Below are 20,438 nucleotides of genomic sequence, written 5' to 3'. Positions count from 1 at the left end.
TTTTAGCTCCAGCTAGGTAGGGCTGGGCAGCCTGTTCTGAATTTGCTTCTCTTTGAGCCGCAATGATTTTATTATGAAACAAACCAGATGTGAGGGAGAATTTGAATCCTCCCTGTGCTGTCGAACACCTTGTGGGGCACCTGTCTGTTCAAGGCTGCTCTGTGTGCTCTGTGCTTTTACATGCCCTAGGTTTTCCCTCATGGAGCACTGTTTGACAGGGGGATGGTTGGGCTTTTTGGGTGAAAAGTCAATCAGACTTGCACCGCTGGATCTCCAGAGTTTCACTCCCTTGGTTTGGCTTTAATCCAGGCAACCAATCTAATCACTAAGAAGGAGTTACTGACGACAGATCCTGACACAGATGACAAACAGCTGGTATATGAGATAACAACTGGTCCCAGAAATGGTTATGTGGAGAACAAGCTGAAACCAGGGACGACGGTGACCACCTTTACGCAGGGTATGGAGTTGGGCTGTATACTGTTGCTTTTTTCCCTTCATCTGCTTTCAGTTTGTCAGGATAGCAGGGCGGGGGGGAGAAGACAAGGGTCAAACCTCGAAGGTGCGTCAAAAGTAAGAATTGGACCTCGCTCTCAATTGCAGAAATCCTATAATTTCTCACAGATGTCAACACATGTGCAGTAGCACACCCAGGTTCTTGTTAGAGCTGGAGATTTGACTTGGGACGCTAAAGAGGACTTGTAGATATTGCATGTGGATCTAATCATCACAAGGTCTGGTAGATGTTTAGCCGGCAGTGCAGAGTCACCAACGTGTGGAAGGTTCACTCTTGCAGGACTGAGGGGCCATCCTTTAGGAAGGGGAGATGAGGGAGTCACTGCTTCCTACGCCACTGCACTCTTTCTGACTGCTGCGTAGGAAGACACCTGTGCTATTTTAGGGCTGAAGCTTGGCAAATTTGCATTATACTGCAGGAGGTCAGAGAGCCCAGCCCATCTCGGCAGTGACAAGGAGCCCTGTTAGAACATGGCAGCTTATAGAACAGAGGTGAAATATGTGCTGCCCAGGCAAATTCATATTTCTTGCATTTCGTCAAAGCTACTTTAAACTTACTTTGTTTTTAAGTATGAACCGTTATGGATAAAGGTTAGGCAAGGGAATGTCTTGTCACAGCTTGTAGGCTGGCTTCTACCACAGGTAAGACCAAAAAAGTTAGAAAAGCTGCTGCAGCATAAAGGGCGTGCGGAGAGCCCGATCTCTGTGGCCATGCGGATGCATGTCTTTGTGCTGCTCGTCTATGAAACTGCCGTTGAATTTCTGGGTTGATTCACTGGATGTCTCCTCCCGGCAGAGGATGTGAACCAGGGCCTCATTCGGTACGTGATGCATGAGGAGAAGGTTCAGGAGACCACAGACAGCTTTCAGTTCCTAGTGAAGGACCGCAAACCCAATGTGGTCAGTGGTAACATCTTCCACATCCAGTGGTCTCTCCTCAGCTTTACATACACCAGGTAAATGGCATGGGGTTTACAGCACTCTTAGACGGGGTCTTATTTGGAGCGAGGCAGGTTGAGCTCCATAATACGTGATTGGACCTACAGCATGGAAATGAAATTCTGGGGCAGTTACCATCGTTTCTGCCTGTGTTTCAGTGGCACCCCGTCAGGGCTGAGGTCTCGCTGCTGTGCACGGTAGCACCACGCGTGGCATTGCTGCTGAATTAACGCTGTTGATTTCGAGGCGGGGGGGGTGGCCAACAGCAGCCTGCGTGGAAATGGGAACTCGTGTGTGTCAGCGAGAAGTGCCTGCCGGGTTAAGCCACGGAGCAGGCTTGCTGAATAGCTGCCATCTGCCCGAGTCCCTGATCATTATTGCCCCTCGGATTTTCCGTGGAGGCAGCAGTCAGCCTGAGTCTGTGGTGCTCAGTATCAGCGTAAACACATAGCCCGTTATTTGTATCCGCTCGATACGTTTCCAGCTACAACGTCAGAGAGAGCGCAGGCGCCGTGAGCGTCACCGTGAGGCGGATTGGTAACCTCAACCAGTACGCGATTGTCTTGTGCCGCACGGAGCAGGGAACGGCCACCTCCAGCTCTGGGTCACAGCCGGGAGAGCAGGACTACGTGGAGTACGCGGGGCAGGTAGGTTGGGGACGCCAGGAAAGAAAAGGTCTGACCATGCATGCCGTCAAGCCTGGATGAAAGCACTGATAAAAACTGATAAAAACACAAAGGAGACTATTTCCTTTCTAACAAATTGTGGTTTATTTGCTTTCAGAAGAGGGTCTCTTTTTTTATTGTTTTTTTTGTGTTGGCAGATACGCCTCGCGGCAGTATTCTGACAGACCGCAAAAGTTACAGGCTTGCCTGAGTAGGAATGTCGTTCCTGATCATGCAAAGGGCTAAAACCATGAGTGAGGTCAGAAGGGGCAGGGGCCTATACACTGCATTTGCTGCTGCCTTTGACCTCCACTAGCCATTCATCCCTGCTTAAGGTCGGCCTCTGGTGCTGCCCGTACACAGGGTGTGTGACTCAGGCAAGGGTGAGGCAGGAAGGACAGAAGGTGTCAGACCCCAGTCCAAAGAGAGCAGGACGCTTGCTGCCTTCCAGGTGCAGTTTGAGGAGCGGGAGGACACCAAGGCCTGCACCATCGTCATTAATGATGACAACGTCTTTGAGGGCGCGGAGAGCTTCGCCGTGGAGCTCAGCATGCCGGCCTACGCTCTGCTGGGGAACGTCACCCGGGCCATCGTCACCATCACTGACACGGAGGACGAGCCCACGCTGCAGTTCGACAGGAAGACGTACCATGTCAGCGAGAGCGCTGGTTTTCTCTCTGCTCCTGTTGAAAGGAAAGGTGGGTCGAGCCGGGCAGAACTGTGCTCCCGTGGGGCTCTGCAGCACGGGAGGGAAAGCGGCTCCGCAGGCGCTGCTGTGGTCAGACGTGAAGAGTCTGAACCCACACAGCAGAGAGGGTGGATGGGGAGCCCTGGAGCCTGTGGCCAGGTAAACTGGGGACAGAGAGAAGTGAAGCGCCTGTGGACAGACTGTGAAGTATGTGTGGCTGCCTAGAGCTTGGATTTTAATTCTGTACTTTATAGCTAATAGAAGCGGTTTAGTGCCTGTATACTGCAGTCTTTTATCACACGGCTAGGATTACTGCAAAGCTGCCGAGGAGTCTTTGCGGTACGTGCCTTTGCCAGGCTCAGGCAAACGACTGTTTCCTCTTGGCAGGCAAATCACAGTGACCCCCAAAACAAGTGGTGTTCCCTGGGGTTTGATTGTTTATGATTTTGTGGCAATTCTTTGATTTTGGAAGTAGCTTTGTGGTGCAACTGAAATGACAAGCAACAGCACAGGGCAGATTATTTCTTTTTAATCTTTCCCAGCTCTGCTGTAAGATTCACGAACGCAGTAAAGCTCCTTGCTTTTGGATTAATTTCTCCACCCAGCATGAGCAGGAGCAAACCCTTATATTTATTTGCTGCTTCTCTGTAAGCTAGATACTGTGTTTTATGGGGACCCTATCACTGTACTGTATATTCTTTAATAGGCAAGTGCCACCCGTTTCCTCATCATAGTAACGAAGAGTGCAGATTTGGAGTATGTCTGGAAGTCAGATCTAAGCCAGCTTTTATGCAAGTTTAGGAGCAGGGGTCGTGTTCTTTTTTACTCCTCACCCTCTTTTCTGAATGCTGCTTTCTTATTTAAGTGAATGCTGGTGTCTCCAGCAAATACAGTAAAAATATTTCCATGGAGCTACGGGCTTTTTCTGTTGCGTCTTAGGGGATACCAGCAGCACTGTGTCTGCCGTCTGCTACACTGTCCCCAAATCAGCCAAGGGAAGCAGCCTTTATATGCTGGAATCCGGCTCCGACTTCAAGTCCCGGGGGATGGCGGACGACAGCCGCATTGTTTTTGGTCCGGGTGTCACCATGATGACATGTGACATCACGCTGATCGATGACAGCGAATACGAAGAAGAAGAGGAGTTTGAGATCGTACTGGCCGATGCCTCAGATAATGCACGCATTGGCAGCCGGGCTTCAGCCAGCGTCTTCATCAGCGGTCCCAACGATGCCTCTACAGTGTTCCTGGGGAATGCTACTTTTACCGTCAGTGAGGCTGCAGGTGAGGAGGAGCAGGGGGCTCCCCCAGGGCGGCTCCACGTCGCGTTGGGGTGCTCTTTCACCAGGAAGAGTGATTTAGGGCACAGCGGCAGAACTGTAAAAGATCTGCAGAGGGTTTCTGTTTTTCCCTCTGGCCCTGTGGGGAAGGCTGGGGGTTGTTCTCTGCAATAGCCCGTGCCGGGTGCGGGAGCAGCGGCAAAGGGAGGAGGGCGTGCTGAAGGGAAATGAGTGGTTTTGTGGTATGTGGCTGCTTTCTCATCTTGGTTCTCTCTGCTGTACAATTTGTGATGCAGGAAACATTGAGATTCCAGTCCTCCGACAGGGACCTGATCTCTCAACCCCCATCTCGGTGTGGTGTGCCACTCGGATGTCAGACCCTCCATCTGCCAGCCCGGGAATCGATTACGTTCCCAGCTCCAGAAAAATAGAATTCAGGCCGGGCAAGACAGAAGAGGTGAGGAGCTGCTTTGACTCTTGATGAGTCTGCTCTGTCTGGTGGCACTTCTCTCTCGTTCATGTGCCATTTGCCTGTTTTGAAAATGCTCTCAGGGCCGATTGAGAATTGCTAATGAATCTGATAGGCACAGACTCGCATCTCATCAGCACTCCAGCCAAAGAAGATTCGGTCAAGCTGCCTCTCCCAGGCTAAAGATGGCTGCCTGTTCTCTGAGATGATACGCCGGATTGATCTAGAACATTGTTTCCATTGATTAATGAATTCAGAAAAGCCTGACATAATGACTTTACATTAGACACCCAAATGTGAGTGCTGGAAGGATGAAAGCTTTGCATCTCTAAAAGCAGGACTTCTGCTTTCCTTCTAGTTCTGCACTCTGACAATACTCGATGATGCGCAGTACCCAGTGATAGAAGGGCTGGAGACGTTTGTTGTTTATCTCAGCTCACCCCATGGAGCTGAGCTGACAAAGCCGTTCCAAGCGATCGTGGCCATTAATGACATCTTCCAAGATGGTAAGTTATCCATGGCAGCTCTATCCGGTCCATCCTAGCCTCTTCCTTAACACTTTCATGCAGCAGAAGGCTGGTCCAAGTTGGGTTATTTCCAGGCTGGATTTAGCCTATTTTCCTGGGATCCTCCCATTCCGTTTGGCTGTCCTGTTTCTTTCCATCCTTCACTGTCCACAAGAGTTTGGAGTCTTCAGAAGTGCAGAATGAATTTTCCTGTAGTGTTCCCGCACTTTCAGCCACGCTTTGCCTCCTCTTCTCAGAGCTCAGTCCTCATTCCATGCTTTCTGTGAGCTAAAGTCCCCCTAAGTATGTGAGAAAGTCTCACGGCATGTTTACTTTCTCTTGTGTTTTAACATCTGTCGTGTTTGCTTGCCTAAGGAAAGCACACACTGTATAATCGAAGTTTGTGGGAGTCTATAATCATTTCGGCCTTAGAGTCTTTTGTTGAGGTCTGCCCTCTTCGCTGCAAGCTCTTTGTTCTGTCTGTCCACAGACAGTAGGATAATGCCTTGAGATGTAGCATCCATTTCAGTACTGAGTCCTGACACAATCCCTTCCTGACGTGCCTCGCAAACACACCATCCCTGTGCCGCCAGCCCTGTCTTGTTTTCCAGCGCATGGCAACAGCACCAAAATGATAGGGAAGGAGCAAGTCTCCTCAACTGCTGGAGTTAGGTGGCTGAGAGGTGACGAGGAGAGAGGCCTTCTTTCTGAAGGGCTGCAGGGTCTGCTGATCCTGTGCTCTATAGACGGTTGATGGCAGTAATGGTCACTGGTTTGTTTGAAACCAAATCCTGTACTGAGGCACAGCAAAGCTGCCATTTTATACTCCAGCTGTCGGACTCCCTGGTTCTCCCAGGGTGTATGCGCCTCGACTAGCTCCTCTGTGGAGCTTCAATGCTGCTTGACTCTTTTGATTACCTCCTGCAGTACCAAGCATGCAGTTCACCAAGGATACGTACGCGGTGAAAGAGAAAGAGGGTGCTCTGCACATCCCCATCTTCCGCACCGGGGACCTGAGCTACGAGTCCTCTGTCAGGTGCTACACCCAGAGCCAGACAGCAGAGGTCATGGAGGACTTTGCAGAGAGGAGAAATGCAGAAGAGTCTCGCATCACTTTCTTGAAAGGGGAGAAGGTGAGCCGAACTTGGCGTATAGGGAGAATGAAGAACCACTGATGGGAGAGTTTCAGATCTCCTCCTCGGCTCTGCATTCTCAGAGGGAGCTGACAGAGGCTGTCCAGACCGGTTTCACAGATGCTTAAAGTCACAAATTCCTCTGGTCCTGGAAGCAGGACATGACTCTGAAGGGGCTGTTTGTTTCATGATAAAACCAGTTAAAACGTGAAATGCAAATCCTCTGTGTCAACAGGACTCAGGATTGTTGTAGCAGCGAGCTGTTGGTTTCTGGAAGCAGATGTCTTGACTGCTGTGTCTCATCGTCTAACTGGGTGGTTTTGTCCACGCTGAAGTAGCGGCCTTAAAAATAGAAGCCTTTCTTCCAGGATTGACAGTACTCGGACATTAAACCCTAGATAGCGAAGTACGGTGTGGCCTTTAAGTGGCTTCATCGAATGTATGAATGTCTGCTGTTTTCTCCTGCTTACTTGTCTTTAGGTGAAGAATTGCAGTGTTTACATCAGTGATGACTCTGCCTTTGAACCAGAAGAGCAGTTCCGGGTCTATCTTGGTAGCCCACTTGGAAACCATTGGAGTGGGGCTAGGATTGGGAAGATGGACATGGCAACCATAACCGTCACCAATGACGAAGATGGTAAGCGAGGACGCTCAACAAGGGTATAGTTGTAGTGCAGGATGCAGTTCCAAGGTAGTCAGCACAGTCTCATCAACAGCTTGTGGTTTAATTTAGTGCACGTGAACGCCCTCAGTCGCACGGTCACAGCTCTGTGTGGAGGTCACTGATGTGATGGCTTTGTGCACTGGACTGGTCTTAAGCGAGGGACTGAGTAACAGTGGCTTGAACCCACCATTTGTCCCATTTCCCGTTCGCCTGCAGTTGTCAGGGAGTTGCTGTGCTTCGCCTGGGAGATGTTGCCTTGCCTCCACAGCGTCACAGCCTGGGGACATCTGTGGGGAGGCAGGGGGATGCCAGGTCCCACTGGTGTGACTGCCGGTGGGGGCTGTAGCACCATCACGTGGCACGGATTCAAGGGCGTGTGATTCAGCGGGTGGCAGGGAATGGGAGAATCATTTGCCATCCTCTGTAGCCAATGTAGCCATTGCCCTAATTCACATCCAACCCTTAGAGCTGCCGTTTTGGCCCCTGCTTTGAGGAGCACCTTGCTCTGAAGTTTTGTAGACAGAGCCTAAAAGGAGCTGAGCTTAGCTTGGCTCAGCCCGGTTGCTGAATGCCCTTCATCTGTAAACAGTCAGCTGGTGTGCAAACCTGGGGCTTTTTCTTCACTGCTCTTTCTTTAGCACCCACCATTGAGTTTGAAGAAGCTGCGTACCAAGTACGGGAGCCGCCTGGCCCAGAGGGGGTTGCTGTTTTAAATATCAAGGTGGTCCGGAGAGGGGATCAGAACAGGACCTCAAAAGTCCGCTGCAGCACCCGCGATGGCTCAGCTCAGGCCGGAGTGGATTACTATCCCAAGAGTCGAATGCTCAAATTCAGCCCAGGTAAAGGGTCCTTGGAGGGGAGGTTAGAGGTGGTCGCGTGACCAGTGACATTTTGAAAGTGACCAGTGACATATCAGAAGGGACCATTGAAGGGAAACATTCAGGAGATGTGGAAAAAGCCACTTTTTGCATGAGGTTTACAACACAACACGGGTCTAACTGCTCCTGGTGAAGTGACCGGCATTAGCTGTAAGAGGGCATAATATACCCTTAGATTTGGGGGTTTAGATTTGATTTGAGGTTTGATCTTGGGCTTATCACAGTCTTTGTGGGGAGAAACACCTTTGCAGCTCTTCAGTGTGTTACAGGTGGGGTGCAAGACTTTTCCCCTTTCCATGCATTAGACATGTCGTTTCCCCTCTCCCCTTCTGGCTGCCTAAGCATTCTCCATTCAAACACACTGGTGTCCTGAGCACCGGCCCTCTCCGCTCGATACACAAAGTGCCAAGCTGCTGCCCAAGCAGGGGGGAATGAAAAGGAGGAGGGAATGAAAACCTGGAGGTGGTAAGCTCTTTACCGAGCAGTCTGTAAATGCCTGAGGAGACCGAGGGGTGGTTGAGACTTTCTGCTCACTGGAATTAATGTAATTTGAAAAAATGGGAAGGCCATCCCAAATCTTGCCATGTTTTCTCTTGTGTACAGCATTTCGTCCCTTCACGGTGCCTCGCTGGATGAGAAGGATCTGGGGTTTTGTTGGGGGTTTTTTGTGAGTTTTTGGTAATGTGTTTTAAATATACTACATAGACCACTTACTATGTGGTCTTTTTTAAGCGTGACTCTTCTGGGCTGCAGCCTTGCATTCTGTTGAGGCTATAATTTTGTTACGTGAAAAGGCTGAACTGTTAAATGAAGGGTGGTCAGAACAGAGGAAGAATCACTAGCATCTGTCAGGCAAGACTAAAGTGGTCTTCAGAGGATGTAAGGCCTTTCAGGATCCAGTGCAACAGCTCAGACCGCATTGCTGGACCAAGAAGCCCTCACCAAACAGTTCTGCATACTGGTGTGAGAGAGAGCAGAGATGCTCGCAGCGGGGGTGGGATGTACTTTGGATCATAGATTTTTACTACAGACAGCTAATACAAGACAGGCGTTATTAATCCTCAGATGGCACCTGCTAGTAAATCTTACCACCTGATCAATTGGATCAGTTGTCATAGCTGGAGTTTTATGTATAGAGTAGACTCCTGTGTGGAAGGGGCTAAATGAGTGGAAATAAAATTTATAATGAGTATTTTATCATAATGTTTCAGTGGTCATAGCCTAGACCAGCTGTGCATTTTTTTAATGAGAACTTCAGAGCAATATCTGATGATGAATGGAGTTCTCTCTTTTTCTCTTGCATTTCCTCTCACAGGTGTGGACCATATCATGTTTAAAGTGGAGATCATGTCCAATGAAGACAGGGAGTGGCATGAGTCCTTTTCTCTGGTGCTGGGTCCAGATGACCCGGTGGAAGCTGTTCTTGGAGATACCAGCACTGCAATAGTGACTATTTTGGATCAGGAGGCAGCAGGGAGCCTGATTTTGCCAGCATCTCCCGTGGTAAGTTGTCCATTGCAAAGGATGTGGTTTAGTACCCTTCAAGTACAGACTGAAAACCGCTGCAGGGTTTCTGAAATAAAATTAAGAGCTGCACTGATGTGGCAGGCTTGGAGTGTGTGGGAAGGATGGCCTTTTCTGCCCCTCCTCTCAGCCCCAGGCAAATACTGCTGTCTTGCGTCCGTGCAGGTCGTCACCCTAGCTGATTACGACCGGGTGGAAGAAGTGACCAAGGACGGTGCTAAGAAATCCCCTTCCCCAGGCTATCCGCTCATCTGCGTCACTCCTTGTGACCCTCACTTCCCCAAGTACACGGTCATGAAGGAACGCTGCAGCGAGGCTGGGATCAACCAGTCTTCAATACAGTTCAGCTGGGAAGTAGCAACCCCAACGGACGGGAATGGAGCCAGGTCACCTTTTGAAACCATCACTGACAACACACCGTTCACTAGCGTCAACCATAAGGTACGTGGCTAGGTACCAGCATGGCGAAGCTGCGAGAGCGTGTGGCGTTAAGTCAGCGAGGGCTCGGGGCTGCTCTGTCAGTCTGTGTACTGTGAGATCACTCACACGGGGAATTTAGTTGCGTTTCTCCAGCTGAAAAGTCACGCACCTGAAAAAGTGGCTGAGCCTGAGTAAGAGCTCAGCAGGCTGATGTGACCTGTGTTAGCAGGGTTTGGCTCTGGGGTTGTCTGCTTCCCTTCCGTCCTGCTTAAGTTGCAGGAAGGGCATAGCTCAAGTTATGAATGTTTTAGTGGGTAATGCAAGCTTTAGTTGCACAGAGATTAAAACCTAAAATCTCCTCATATTTGGGATTTGGCATGGATACGGATGCTTCTTTGGGGATTTTTTTTTCTTTTGGCTTCAGAAAATTTAGCACTGTTCTTCACTGAGCCTGCTAAAAGCACCACTTCTGTTGACGTGGGAAGTAGCTGTGAGTACTCGGATACTTCAATAAAGCCCTGGTGACAGGAGACGTGCAGCCTGGCAGATCGTAACAGCTCAGGCTCCCTCTTACCCTGCCTTTAGTATGTGGGCAGAGTTAGGAAGCTGTAAAGCACCCGACATACTCGAGCATCTACTGCAGCGTAGGTAACGAGGCCAGTCACACTTGCCTGCCCGAGTGGCCACGCAGACATTGGCACGTGCCTGCTCCTAGTTTGCGTTGGCGTTTGCGTGTGCCTTGCCTCCGTGCTGCCTCAAAACACCAGGACAAAGTGATTTTGCTACACGGTCAGGTGTTGCAACGCTGGCGTCTTTGACCCACGTGCATGTTTCTCCCTCCTCGTTCCCTGCAGGTGCTGGACAGCATTTACTTCAGCCGGCGGTTCCACGTGCGCTGTGTGGCCAAGGCTGTGGACAAGGCCGGCCATGTGGGGACCCCCCTGAGAAGCAATGTAGTTACCATAGGCACAGACAGTGCCATTTGTCACACTCCTGTGGTCGCAGGGACAGCCCGAGGCTTCCAGGCGCAGTCCTTCATTGCCACTCTGAAGTACTTGGATGTCAAGCACAAGGAGCATCCCAACAGGTATGAGCCTGGAGAAGGGGAGAGCGCAGTCCTTCGCCAGGCCCCCTGGGGTTACAGAGCTGGTTTGGGTCACGAGGAGAACGTGTGTCCGGAACCACATCCCTCCATGCAGTGTGCCCTCTCGAGCAGCCTGGGGTGCTCAGGGTAGCGCTCCCACTCTCTTCCTCGCACCCTCCTCTGCTGAGGGGGTGCCCTTCCCCTCAGCAGACGGGAGCTGGTCGGGCAGCTTAAGGAGCAGACGTGTAGATGGGGAGATCTAGCTGAAACGAAATACCAGGCCGCCGCTAGCAGGCTCACCCTGCCTGTGCTGTGGGGCTCCCGTGCCTGCCAGGGCTGCTTTTTTCAGCTGTCTCATCCTCTCTCTGTTCCAGAATCCACATCTCGGTGCAGATTCCCCATCAGGATGGTATGCTGCCCCTCATCTCCACCCTGCCGCTGCACAATCTGCATTTCCTTCTCTCCGAGTCTATCTACAGGCACCAGCACGTCTGCTCAAACCTGGTCACCGTCAGAGACCTCAGAGGCATCTCAGGTAACCTGTAAAGCCAGCCTTTGCTTTCTGAACTTGGTGGTAGGGAGAAGCCGGTAAAGAAGTGCAGAGAAGGCGGCTTTGCCTTCCTCTGGGTTCTCTTGACATTATGTAAATAATAAGTAATCTTCCTGTACTAACAGCAGTGAACAGAATTGCCCTGTTGAAGATGAGATGCGATGCGCAAGGGAATGTTTAACAGATAATGGGGTTAAGCAGCATCGCTCTGTTTGAGGAGGTTGTAGGTTCGCACCGTGCTGGTGATTTTGTGCTTTTCAAATCTGTTTTGTGATATCCATCCGGGTAGAGAGGGATCCACAGGAAGTGGATCACTGTGTCTGTGTCACTGAGGTCTCCCATGTGGCAACAAGAAGCGACAAAAGTAAACTCACTGCTGAAATAAATGCCAGAGCTGAAGAAAAGAAGGTAGTTTGTGTCTCTGACACTCAGGGTAATGTGGTCCATGCTTGTTCCATGGTGGGCAGGGGGTTGGTGTACTTCATTCTGTTCATTTTGTACTCAAGCTGTTTTGCATTTCTTAAAGTTTAACTTCAGCCTTTGATTAAAAGGTTCCTAAGTTTGGTTTTTAGGATTTTTACCCCGTTCTTGTAACATTTTCCCCGGTGAAGACCTGTATATATTCAGTTTGACCTGTGGGATAGTGAAGGGAGAGGAGCCCGTTAGGTCCCTAATACAAAAAAAGTCACTGGCGTGATTTGAGAGGGAAAATGGGACCTCGGTACTTGGCCTCAGGCTCTTTAAAATCTGGAGTGATCAGTGTCCTGCTGTCTCTTAATCCCAGAGGCAGGCTTTCTGGATGAAGTGACCTACGACACCATTGTTCTCGGTCCTGGCTATGACCGCCCTTACCAGTTTGACCCCACAGTGAGGGAGCCGAAGACGATCCAGCTCTACAAGCACCTCAACCTGAAGAGCTGCATTTGGACTTTTGATGCTTATTATGACATGACTGAATTAATTGATGTCTGCGGAGGCTCCGTCACCGCTGACTTCCAGGTGAGATGCCCTATCCAAAACTTTTCCACGTAATCCAGATCTTTCTCAATTCTTAGGCAAAGCTCCACTTTGTGTATATTTGCTGCTCTGCTCTGTACAGCTGGAGCATGGCTTTTTCCCCCTTTTACCTAGAGAAGAACAGTGCTTTGTGAAATGCACTTAATTCATTTTCTTTGGGGTAACATAGCTTTTATTAATCTTCAGTAAAATATTTTTTTTAAATATAAGGATGTACTGGAAATACAAAACATTCTCAGCTGTGCTGTATTCTTTTACAATTTTTTGACTGTATTCTTAGCCAATATAAGTGAGCAAAGAACAGAGCAGAGGCACATCAGTTCGTACTGCGCAGCAGAGCGAGGTCATGGGAATTTTTAAGTAATTTCTTAATTAACTGACTGGCAGACCAAAAGCCAAACATGTTCTTCTATAAAATAGTGGCTTTCACTACTGGACATGTCTCACTGCCCTCTCATGGATGGATTATACATGTACATCCCGCTTCAGTGAATATCTCTTCTTCGTTAGGTTCTTGTATTAAATTCCCAGTCAGCATGTTATGGCCAACATCATCTCTTTTAGTTCCTGCCAGTCTGGAATACTTTGTTAACTTTCCTTTTATAGCTCAAATTATTTGCACAAATCCAGAGCAGCTACTTGAACTGAACAACTGCGTTAGTTTAGTACATGGAGACTGGCACCAAGCAGTCCGGAATGTCCGTCTGCGCTCTCTCAGGGGCTCGGAGAGTACAGCTGCGCTCTGCAGATAATAAATGGTGTATTTATAGAATAAATGCTGTGGTATTTCACATACTCTTAGGGCCGTCCTGAGCGAGCAGAACTGCTTATTTTTAATTCACAGAATTGGAAACTGGGGGAGTTCTGAGGTGAAGTTATGACCACGGCTCCTTTTGTACCATGACACCAGTGTGCTTTAGCACTTATTTAAAATGCAGGTTTGTCTAAAATACCTATATGTAAAGGTAAAGAAAGTTCAGGCAGTCGTCTCTGACTTAATTGTAGGAGTTTTGTGGTATGTGAGGAGCACCCTGTGCTTGCATACTTTTTCCCAGCAGTTCATTATTGTTTTTCAAACGGCAGTCCTGCAATAACTTTTTTGCTAATTGTTCAGTCTTTATATAAGCTCAGTCTCTATGGGGCAATGACATTATATTGTGTTAGAAATACTTCATCCCCGCTTTAGAAATACTTCGTCCCCACGTTATCCTCCCTGTGTTTAGGGCACCCACAGTCCAGAACTAAAAAAGGGTCTTCTGGTGCAGGCACTCTGCCGTTTTTTCCCCATTTGCGGAGCGGAACGCGAATGCAGCAGGTGCTGTGAGTCTGGGCCAGCGTCTCTCCTTCGGAAGGTGCATAACCACCTCTTTGGGGTTTTATTGACAGGTACGAGACTCTGCTCAGTCCTTCTTAACAGTCCACGTTCCACTCTATGTGTCCTATATTTACGTGACAGCGCCGAGAGGTTGGGCTTCTCTTGAGCATCACACAGAGATGGAGTTCTCCTTTTTCTACGATACTGTTCTCTGGAGGACGGGTAGGTCAGAGGCATTTGAAGGGGTACGGGAGAATTGGGTTGTTCTCGTTTTTTCCTTTTTCTTTGTTCCTGCACTGCCACCACAGTCCTGAGCACGGGTGGCACTCACTGAAGTAGAGGGCACGCAGGCTGAGTCCAGGTATGCCTGCACTTGTGTAAGCTTAGCGAGGGGGCTGCCATTTGCCCCCAGCCTCTCTCTGTTAATGGGAACAGTTGTTACTGAGCCCTAGAAAGTGCTGCAGGAAAAGAGCTCTTCTCTTCATCTGAGTCTCCGCAGCCAGGCAGAGGCTGCTCCCTCTGGGATATTTGGAGTGATTTCACCGACACTTTTCAGCGACTCTCGTGTGGGAGCTGCAATCACATTCCTCAGCCTCCTGGCTCTCAGGGATGGACTTTTTCCCATAGTATCCCCTTGTTTGTTAAAACAGCAGTACTCCCAGCAGCGAGCCCTAAATCATTCCTGTCCTCTGCCAGTGGTTACATCCGAGACCTAACACCCGCGCGTCTCTGTGCGTCTTGTCCTGTGCCTGCGCGTCTTCTATTTCCAGCCTGTTAATTTTGCTTTTCCGCAATATTTGGAGCCTGCGTGAGCTGTGAACCCGTGCCTGCAGCCTTGAGCAGCATTGCTGCTCAAAGGGCTGCGAGGAACAGACCTCACCTTGGATTTTATTCTGCCAGTGGTGACACTTAGTCTCGCAGAGGAGGGACTCGCAGAGCTTTGTTCATGGAGGGCCACTCGGGAATTAAGGCCAGGAGTACCCAGGACAAATCATCTACAGCTTATTATGTAAAAAAAGTTACATTCACAGACTAATCCTAGGGGGGAACTCAGCAATATTTACTTCCTTTATGCTTGAGTGAGACTTACGCGGCACACGTGGATAATGGAGGAAGCATATAGCTGACTCACTGGAGGATGATCCCAATTAAACCATGCTTTTTTCGAGCTCTCAAATGCTTCTGGAGCTACATGGGGCTGACAGAGCCCACCTGAGGACCAGCTCTGCTGTGTCCAGTGACTTTGTTCTTGCTGCACTCTGCAGGGATTCAGACGGACAGTGTTCTCTCAGCCCGGCTGCAGATCATCAGGATCTACATCCGCGAGGACGGACGGCTGGTTATCGAGTTCAAGACACAGGCCAAGTTCAGAGGTGAGAGCGTGAGCCCTGAAAGAGGAAAAAATCAACATACAAATACAGATCTGTTCTGAAAACAGAGGTAGCAGAACAAGTCCCTCTGTGCTAAGGTGTGCACCGTGGGGTCTTTCCGTACCCTGCCTTATCTGTCACCTCCTTGTCCTTACCCCAGGGCTTTTTGTAATGGAGCACCACAGCCTGCCAGATGTCAAGTCTTTTTTAATGACTCCAGACCACCTGGGAGGGATCGAATTTGACCTGCAGCTGCTGTGGAGTGCTCAGACTTTCGACTCTCCCTACCAGCTCTGGAGAGCAACCAGCTCCTATAACAGGTGAGGACTGCGGGTTCAGCCACCTTTTAGCAGCTTCCCACAGCACAATGTTCTTCTTAAGCAAGCACCGTGCACGTAGTTAACAGCAGCGGCGGAGCAGTACCAAATTCAGGCCTGAGAGCGCAATCCCCGTTGCCCTTTCAGCAGCCGCAGCGATAGTGAGGAGGCCGCCTCATTCTAGGGCTCAGAGCGAGAGCACGCAGGGAGCCGCTGTCAGGGCTGAAAACGCTCCTCTACTGGTTATGTGAGCAGCGGGAAAAATGGGTTCATCTCCTTGTAAATGCATTTTTCTAGCAGTCAAGTCGGTGGGTAGGCGGATACCAGTGGTGACGATGTATTCAAGGTTGTTTTGCAGTATGCAAGTTAAAAGCAGGATATCACGTCTGCAACTGTCTTAATCAGTAGTGCTATGGTTGGTGGAGGTGGGGATATTAAGATCTGGAAACATTTAGTTCAGTTTTTTTAAAAATTCCTTTTCATTATTAGTTCTGTCTGTTTATTTTTACAGTCTGTGCTCCTTGCACAGAGGGACAGATTAAACACCGCGGGTCACATTTGTCCCTCCTGCAACTGTTGGGAGTAGATGGACATTTCTGGGGCGAGGGATAGGTCCTGCTATGAACTTTGTCTTGTCTGCTTACACTAATTAGAAAACAGTGGATGTTAGGAAAACACATCAGCTGGGTGAACAGCTTGGAGTCTCGTTTGGTGAGCGCAGTGTCTGCTGTCTGTTCCCAGGAAGGACTACTCTGGAGAGTACACGATCTTCTTAATCCCCTGTACTGTGCAGCCCACGCAGCCGTGGGTAGAGCCTGGAGACAAGCCCCTGCCCTGTACGGCGCACGCTCCTGAGCGGTAAGGAGTCCCCATCGTCGCGGCAGCAGGACAGTTTCAGCCCGTTTGGGTTGGTCGGACACATGTGGGACACGCAACAACAGCAGGAAGGGAGAAGGGGAGGGGAGGAACCTCTCCTTTGGCTCAGGAGTTCCCTTGTGACTGAAGACCATTCCCCTCAGGGTGTGGAAGATGGCTGTGCTGGCGGTCGGGGTCCTCCAGACAGTCTGTAGCGTGGCAGGGTCCATTACTCTTGAGAAGAAGGCAGGCATCTTTGCTTTCTTTCACAAAAGTTGCCGCCTTTTGTGTGCCTGCCTTCGCTCTGTCCCGTCTAGCGAGACTGTAGACTCCCAGAACAGGGGCTGTCGTACGTATCAGCCAGCGGTTTTCAGCCTCGGGACTGCAGACATCCGGCGTAGCCTTCGGCCGTCCCCAGACAGAAGGAAAATCAGACCTGTTGCGAGGAGGCTTCAGCTGGTCGGGCAGCACCCTGCACCATTACTGGAAAACCGGGGCAGGGTGAGGGGCAACAAGCCATCTCGGACTAAATACCGCCGTAGTATAAATAGTGAAGCAGGAGGGAAGAAAGGTGAAGCAGACTGTGTAGGTCACCAGCGTGTAACTTCACGTGCCTCCAAACTAAACCTCTCCTTTTTCCTTTCCTGTCCCAATTTTAGATTTTTGATCCCCATTGCCTTCCAGCAGACAAACCGCCCGGTTCCTGTCGTCTACTCCCTAAACACCGAGTTTCAGCTCTGTAACAACGAGAAGGTGTTTCTGATGGACCCCACCAAATCCGAAATGTCTCTGGCAGAAATGGATTACAAAGGGGCTTTTTCAAAGGGTAGGATTTATTTTCTTCTTCTTTCCTGTTCTGCTTGTACCTAATGTTTCTGTCTTCACAATTTCCATTCCTCTGAAAGAGAAGGGTAAAACCCAGATTTGGCTTTGCCTCTTTTACAGCAAGAAATGGCATTTTGAGCATGTTACAGGCCTGTCACAGCAAGACCAGAAGACAAGAATGTGCTCTGGCACGGTATTCTGTCATCTGCACACACACAAATCAAAACCCAGAGCCATCTGTAGTTTGGTGCCTTTGGCTCTAACAGCTGGAGAATTGAACCTGACCGTTTTTCTCCCAACCTCCTCAGGGCAGATCCTCTATGGCCGCGTGCTCTGGAACCCCGAACAAAACCTAAACGCCGCTTACAAACTGCAGCTGGAAAAAGTCTATCTGTGTACGGGCAAGGATGGCTACGTGCCTTTCTTTGACCCCACGGGCACCGTCTATAACGAGGGGCCCCAGTATGGCTGTATTCAACCCAACAAGCACCTGAAACACCGATTTCTCCTCTTGGTAAGAGTTCTGCTGTGTACAAAACCGCGATGTCGAGTGTCGTGTGTGCTCGTGCCTGGAGAAGTCTGGTCTCTCGGCCTCTTGCTGACCTAGCAGACCTGGGAACTGAGTGGCCTTCGTACCTGTGGAGAGGGGCTGCACATACTGATATTTAGCTCGTGTCCACATGTTCTCACCAGCCTGACTGTCCCAGGTGACGGAGCACTGTTGCTTTTCTGTTTGACTTCCCCAGGCACCCCCAAACCCCGCAACAGCCTGCAGGGTCTCCAGGCAGACCCTGCCACCCTCCCGGCCACCTGCACCTTTGTGCAGCCACAGAAAACCAGAGCCTGAATAAAGGGTGCTGCCTCTGCTAAACACTTCCCTCATCTGCGAGAGCACTGGCTTGCAAAACTGTCCTCTGCTTCCGCTTTCTGTTTGGTTTTTCCCCCAACTACGAACAGATTCTGACTCCAAAGGGATGAGAAGTGGAACATGGTGGATTTTTTGTGGTACTGGGCAGACCTTTGTGCAAACCACGAAGACAAGATCAGTTTCTCCTTCAGTCTTCATCCATGAGTATTTCTTAGTCTAAAATAAAATAAATAGTCTAAATAGTCTTAGTCTAAAAATAAATAAATAAACGAACCACAAATTAGGAAGAAAAAGAAGTGAGGTACCAAGCTCTTAAAATTTCCCTTGATCTCTGCTTATACCATGCCTTGCAAATGACTGGACCGGCATCATATAAAGGGAGATTTATTTACCAGTTATGTAGAAGTTCTCCTTCATTGTATAAATCTACGATTAGCTCCCAAGATGCGTTCAGCTCTTATTACATGCTTGGTAGTTAACATGTGCCAGCATCCTCGCTGGCAGCCCCATTACCACTCACAGGACAAGGGTAATGTTAAAGGTGTCAGTTCGTTTGGCATGCATATTTGAGCAGGCTGGTTCAACTCTTCTCCTGATGTTCAGTTCTACAAACCTAATATTGACACGGTCTGTGCTATAACAGTGTGAAGCATCTAGAAGTCATCGAGGTCATAAATGTTTTCTGTGCAGTAGCCCAAGCGTTTGAAGAAAAGTCCGTGCCCACGTGTGGGTGTGGAGACTGGGCATTCGGGTTCGATTTCTGCAGCGGTAGGCAGGTGTTATTTAGTGACCTGGCTTCTGGCTTCCCTTTGGAAAGATGACAGCTTGCCCTCCTCTTCGTAACACCTCTCTGATTTCCAGGACCGAAGCCAACCAGAAGTGACGGATAAATATTTCCACGATGTGCCTTTCGATGCCCACTTTGCTTCCGAACTGTCCGAGTTCCATTCGGTAAGCAGCATGCCCGGAGTCGATGGATTTACTCTCAAGGTGGATGCTCTCTACAAGGTGCGTACCAAGTGATACCGGTGGCCCCAAACGAACTTCTTTGTCCAGGATGTCACAAATTCTTTGTTAATTGTAGACTCTGGGCCTGACACTGCCTAGAGAAACCAAATTCGTGCTAGTGTAGGTCTTGCAGCCTCCTGCAGTTTAACAGCAACCCGCAACCAACTTTTCCGACGACGCGGTAGGACGTGCTGTCTCCACGCCCACCCGCAACATGGTCTCTGTGAAGCGAGGTGGCCTCACGTACACGTGATCATCTGCGTTTGCAGGTCGTATTGCAGCAAGGCCTCTCCTTGATTTGCCTGGGTACAAATGCGAGGTGAGAAATCGGAGTCTCTGTTCAGCAACAGAGCACATAAACGGCGCCGTCCTTTCCTCTGAAGGTCTCCGCAGCCCAGAGCTCGCCGCACCCCTTCCCAGTTACAGGGGCAGGCAGCCTCTGGTTGTGGTTCCTCTCCGTGCGCAGAGGCTGGCGAGTCCGAGACTCGGCAGAAACAGGAGGGAGACAGAGGAAGTTCTCAGTCGAGGGCAGAATTTTATATCCCAGTTTCTGGGCATTTTTGTCCCCGTTTGTAACTCGGTGACCACTGTTTGCTTAAGGGGCTTCTTGGCATTGCTGGGATTGCACCATAAATTAACGGTGGAGCCAGTTAAGAAGCAAACTCCAGCGCAGAAAGGATTCTGGCGATTAAGATTTTTTTTATGCAAAACAAAGATACGACAACAAGACCGAACGCTTTACTTGGTGATGAATATTACTGCAGGTGCTCGTAAAAAGGCACTGAGCCTTTTTGTTGATATTTGCGCGAGTCAAGAAACGGGACAAAAAATGCCACCAGCTCTACCTTTACTTAAGAAAATCACTTGATCTAAAAGCTGTAGTTAAAAATTTCCTCTGTGTGTGTGTCTTCCCTGTCCTAAAGGTGGAAGCTGGACACCAGTGGTACCTTCAAGTCATCTACGTAATTGGCCCAGAGAGCATGGCAGGGCCTCGCGTTCAGCGATCCCTCACTCGCCACTGGAAACGCGGCCGCAGGGACTTGGTCGACAGCGACGGGAGGCTGATGCTGGACTATTCCTTAATCTACGACAACGAAGGCGACCAGATCAAGAACGGCACCAACATGAAGTCGCTGATGCTGGAGAGGGAGGAAACCGCCGTCGCAGCCTCCTTAGCTCAAACGGGCGCTTCCCTGGGGAGCGCCGTCGCTGCCGTCACGCTGCTGCTGCTGGTGCTGGCGGGAGTTTGCCTCCTCGCCAAGAAGTGCCGAAAGCTGCGGAGGAAGCGGGAGGCTGCCGGGGCCGCCCCGGAGGAGCATCCCCTGAACACCAAGGTGGAGCGGCCCAGGGGCGCGGAGAAGGTCCTGGACAGCCGGTACTGCACCGTGAGGAACATTAATATATTGAGGGAAAGCGGGGGTGTCTGCGAGGGGAAGGGCAGGAAGGTGAAGCAGGTGAACTTGGAAGTCAAAGTCCACAACAATTTGCACGACGGAACAGAAGTTTAATGGGGCGCGCCCTTTGGGTTGGTAAACGCTTTTTATAAA

General features: G+C 49.9%; 1 protein-coding gene across 1 annotated transcript in view; it reads left to right on the top strand.

Moving 5' to 3' along the window:
- The window catches only part of FRAS1 (Fraser extracellular matrix complex subunit 1), a gene marked incomplete at its 5' end in the record, with an annotated part of 109,965 nt that extends 89,566 nt beyond the window's left edge, over window positions 1-20,399 (top strand). Inside the window, 23 exons of the mRNA XM_010287739.1 lie at window positions 310-460; window positions 1,313-1,472; window positions 1,940-2,102; window positions 2,572-2,818; window positions 3,748-4,092; window positions 4,385-4,545; window positions 4,916-5,063; window positions 5,991-6,196; window positions 6,677-6,833; window positions 7,499-7,699; window positions 9,054-9,241; window positions 9,428-9,703; window positions 10,537-10,769; window positions 11,141-11,301; window positions 12,101-12,315; window positions 13,720-13,870; window positions 14,914-15,021; window positions 15,179-15,338; window positions 16,077-16,193; window positions 16,850-17,016; window positions 17,324-17,529; window positions 18,745-18,891; window positions 19,815-20,399. Coding sequence (XP_010286041.1) covers window positions 310-460; window positions 1,313-1,472; window positions 1,940-2,102; window positions 2,572-2,818; window positions 3,748-4,092; window positions 4,385-4,545; window positions 4,916-5,063; window positions 5,991-6,196; window positions 6,677-6,833; window positions 7,499-7,699; window positions 9,054-9,241; window positions 9,428-9,703; window positions 10,537-10,769; window positions 11,141-11,301; window positions 12,101-12,315; window positions 13,720-13,870; window positions 14,914-15,021; window positions 15,179-15,338; window positions 16,077-16,193; window positions 16,850-17,016; window positions 17,324-17,529; window positions 18,745-18,891; window positions 19,815-20,399 — 4,653 coding nt within the window. The remainder of the gene's footprint in view (window positions 1-309; window positions 461-1,312; window positions 1,473-1,939; window positions 2,103-2,571; window positions 2,819-3,747; window positions 4,093-4,384; window positions 4,546-4,915; window positions 5,064-5,990; window positions 6,197-6,676; window positions 6,834-7,498; window positions 7,700-9,053; window positions 9,242-9,427; window positions 9,704-10,536; window positions 10,770-11,140; window positions 11,302-12,100; window positions 12,316-13,719; window positions 13,871-14,913; window positions 15,022-15,178; window positions 15,339-16,076; window positions 16,194-16,849; window positions 17,017-17,323; window positions 17,530-18,744; window positions 18,892-19,814) is intronic.
- Between the last annotated feature and the right edge of the window lie 39 nt (window positions 20,400-20,438).

This window comes from Phaethon lepturus, unplaced genomic scaffold (genome assembly GCF_000687285.1).
Source record: "Phaethon lepturus isolate BGI_N335 unplaced genomic scaffold, ASM68728v1 scaffold18615, whole genome shotgun sequence".
Lineage (NCBI taxonomy): Eukaryota > Metazoa > Chordata > Aves > Phaethontiformes > Phaethontidae > Phaethon > Phaethon lepturus.
Note: the sequence above shows the minus strand (reverse complement) of the source record. Positions and strands in the feature narration are given on the sequence as shown.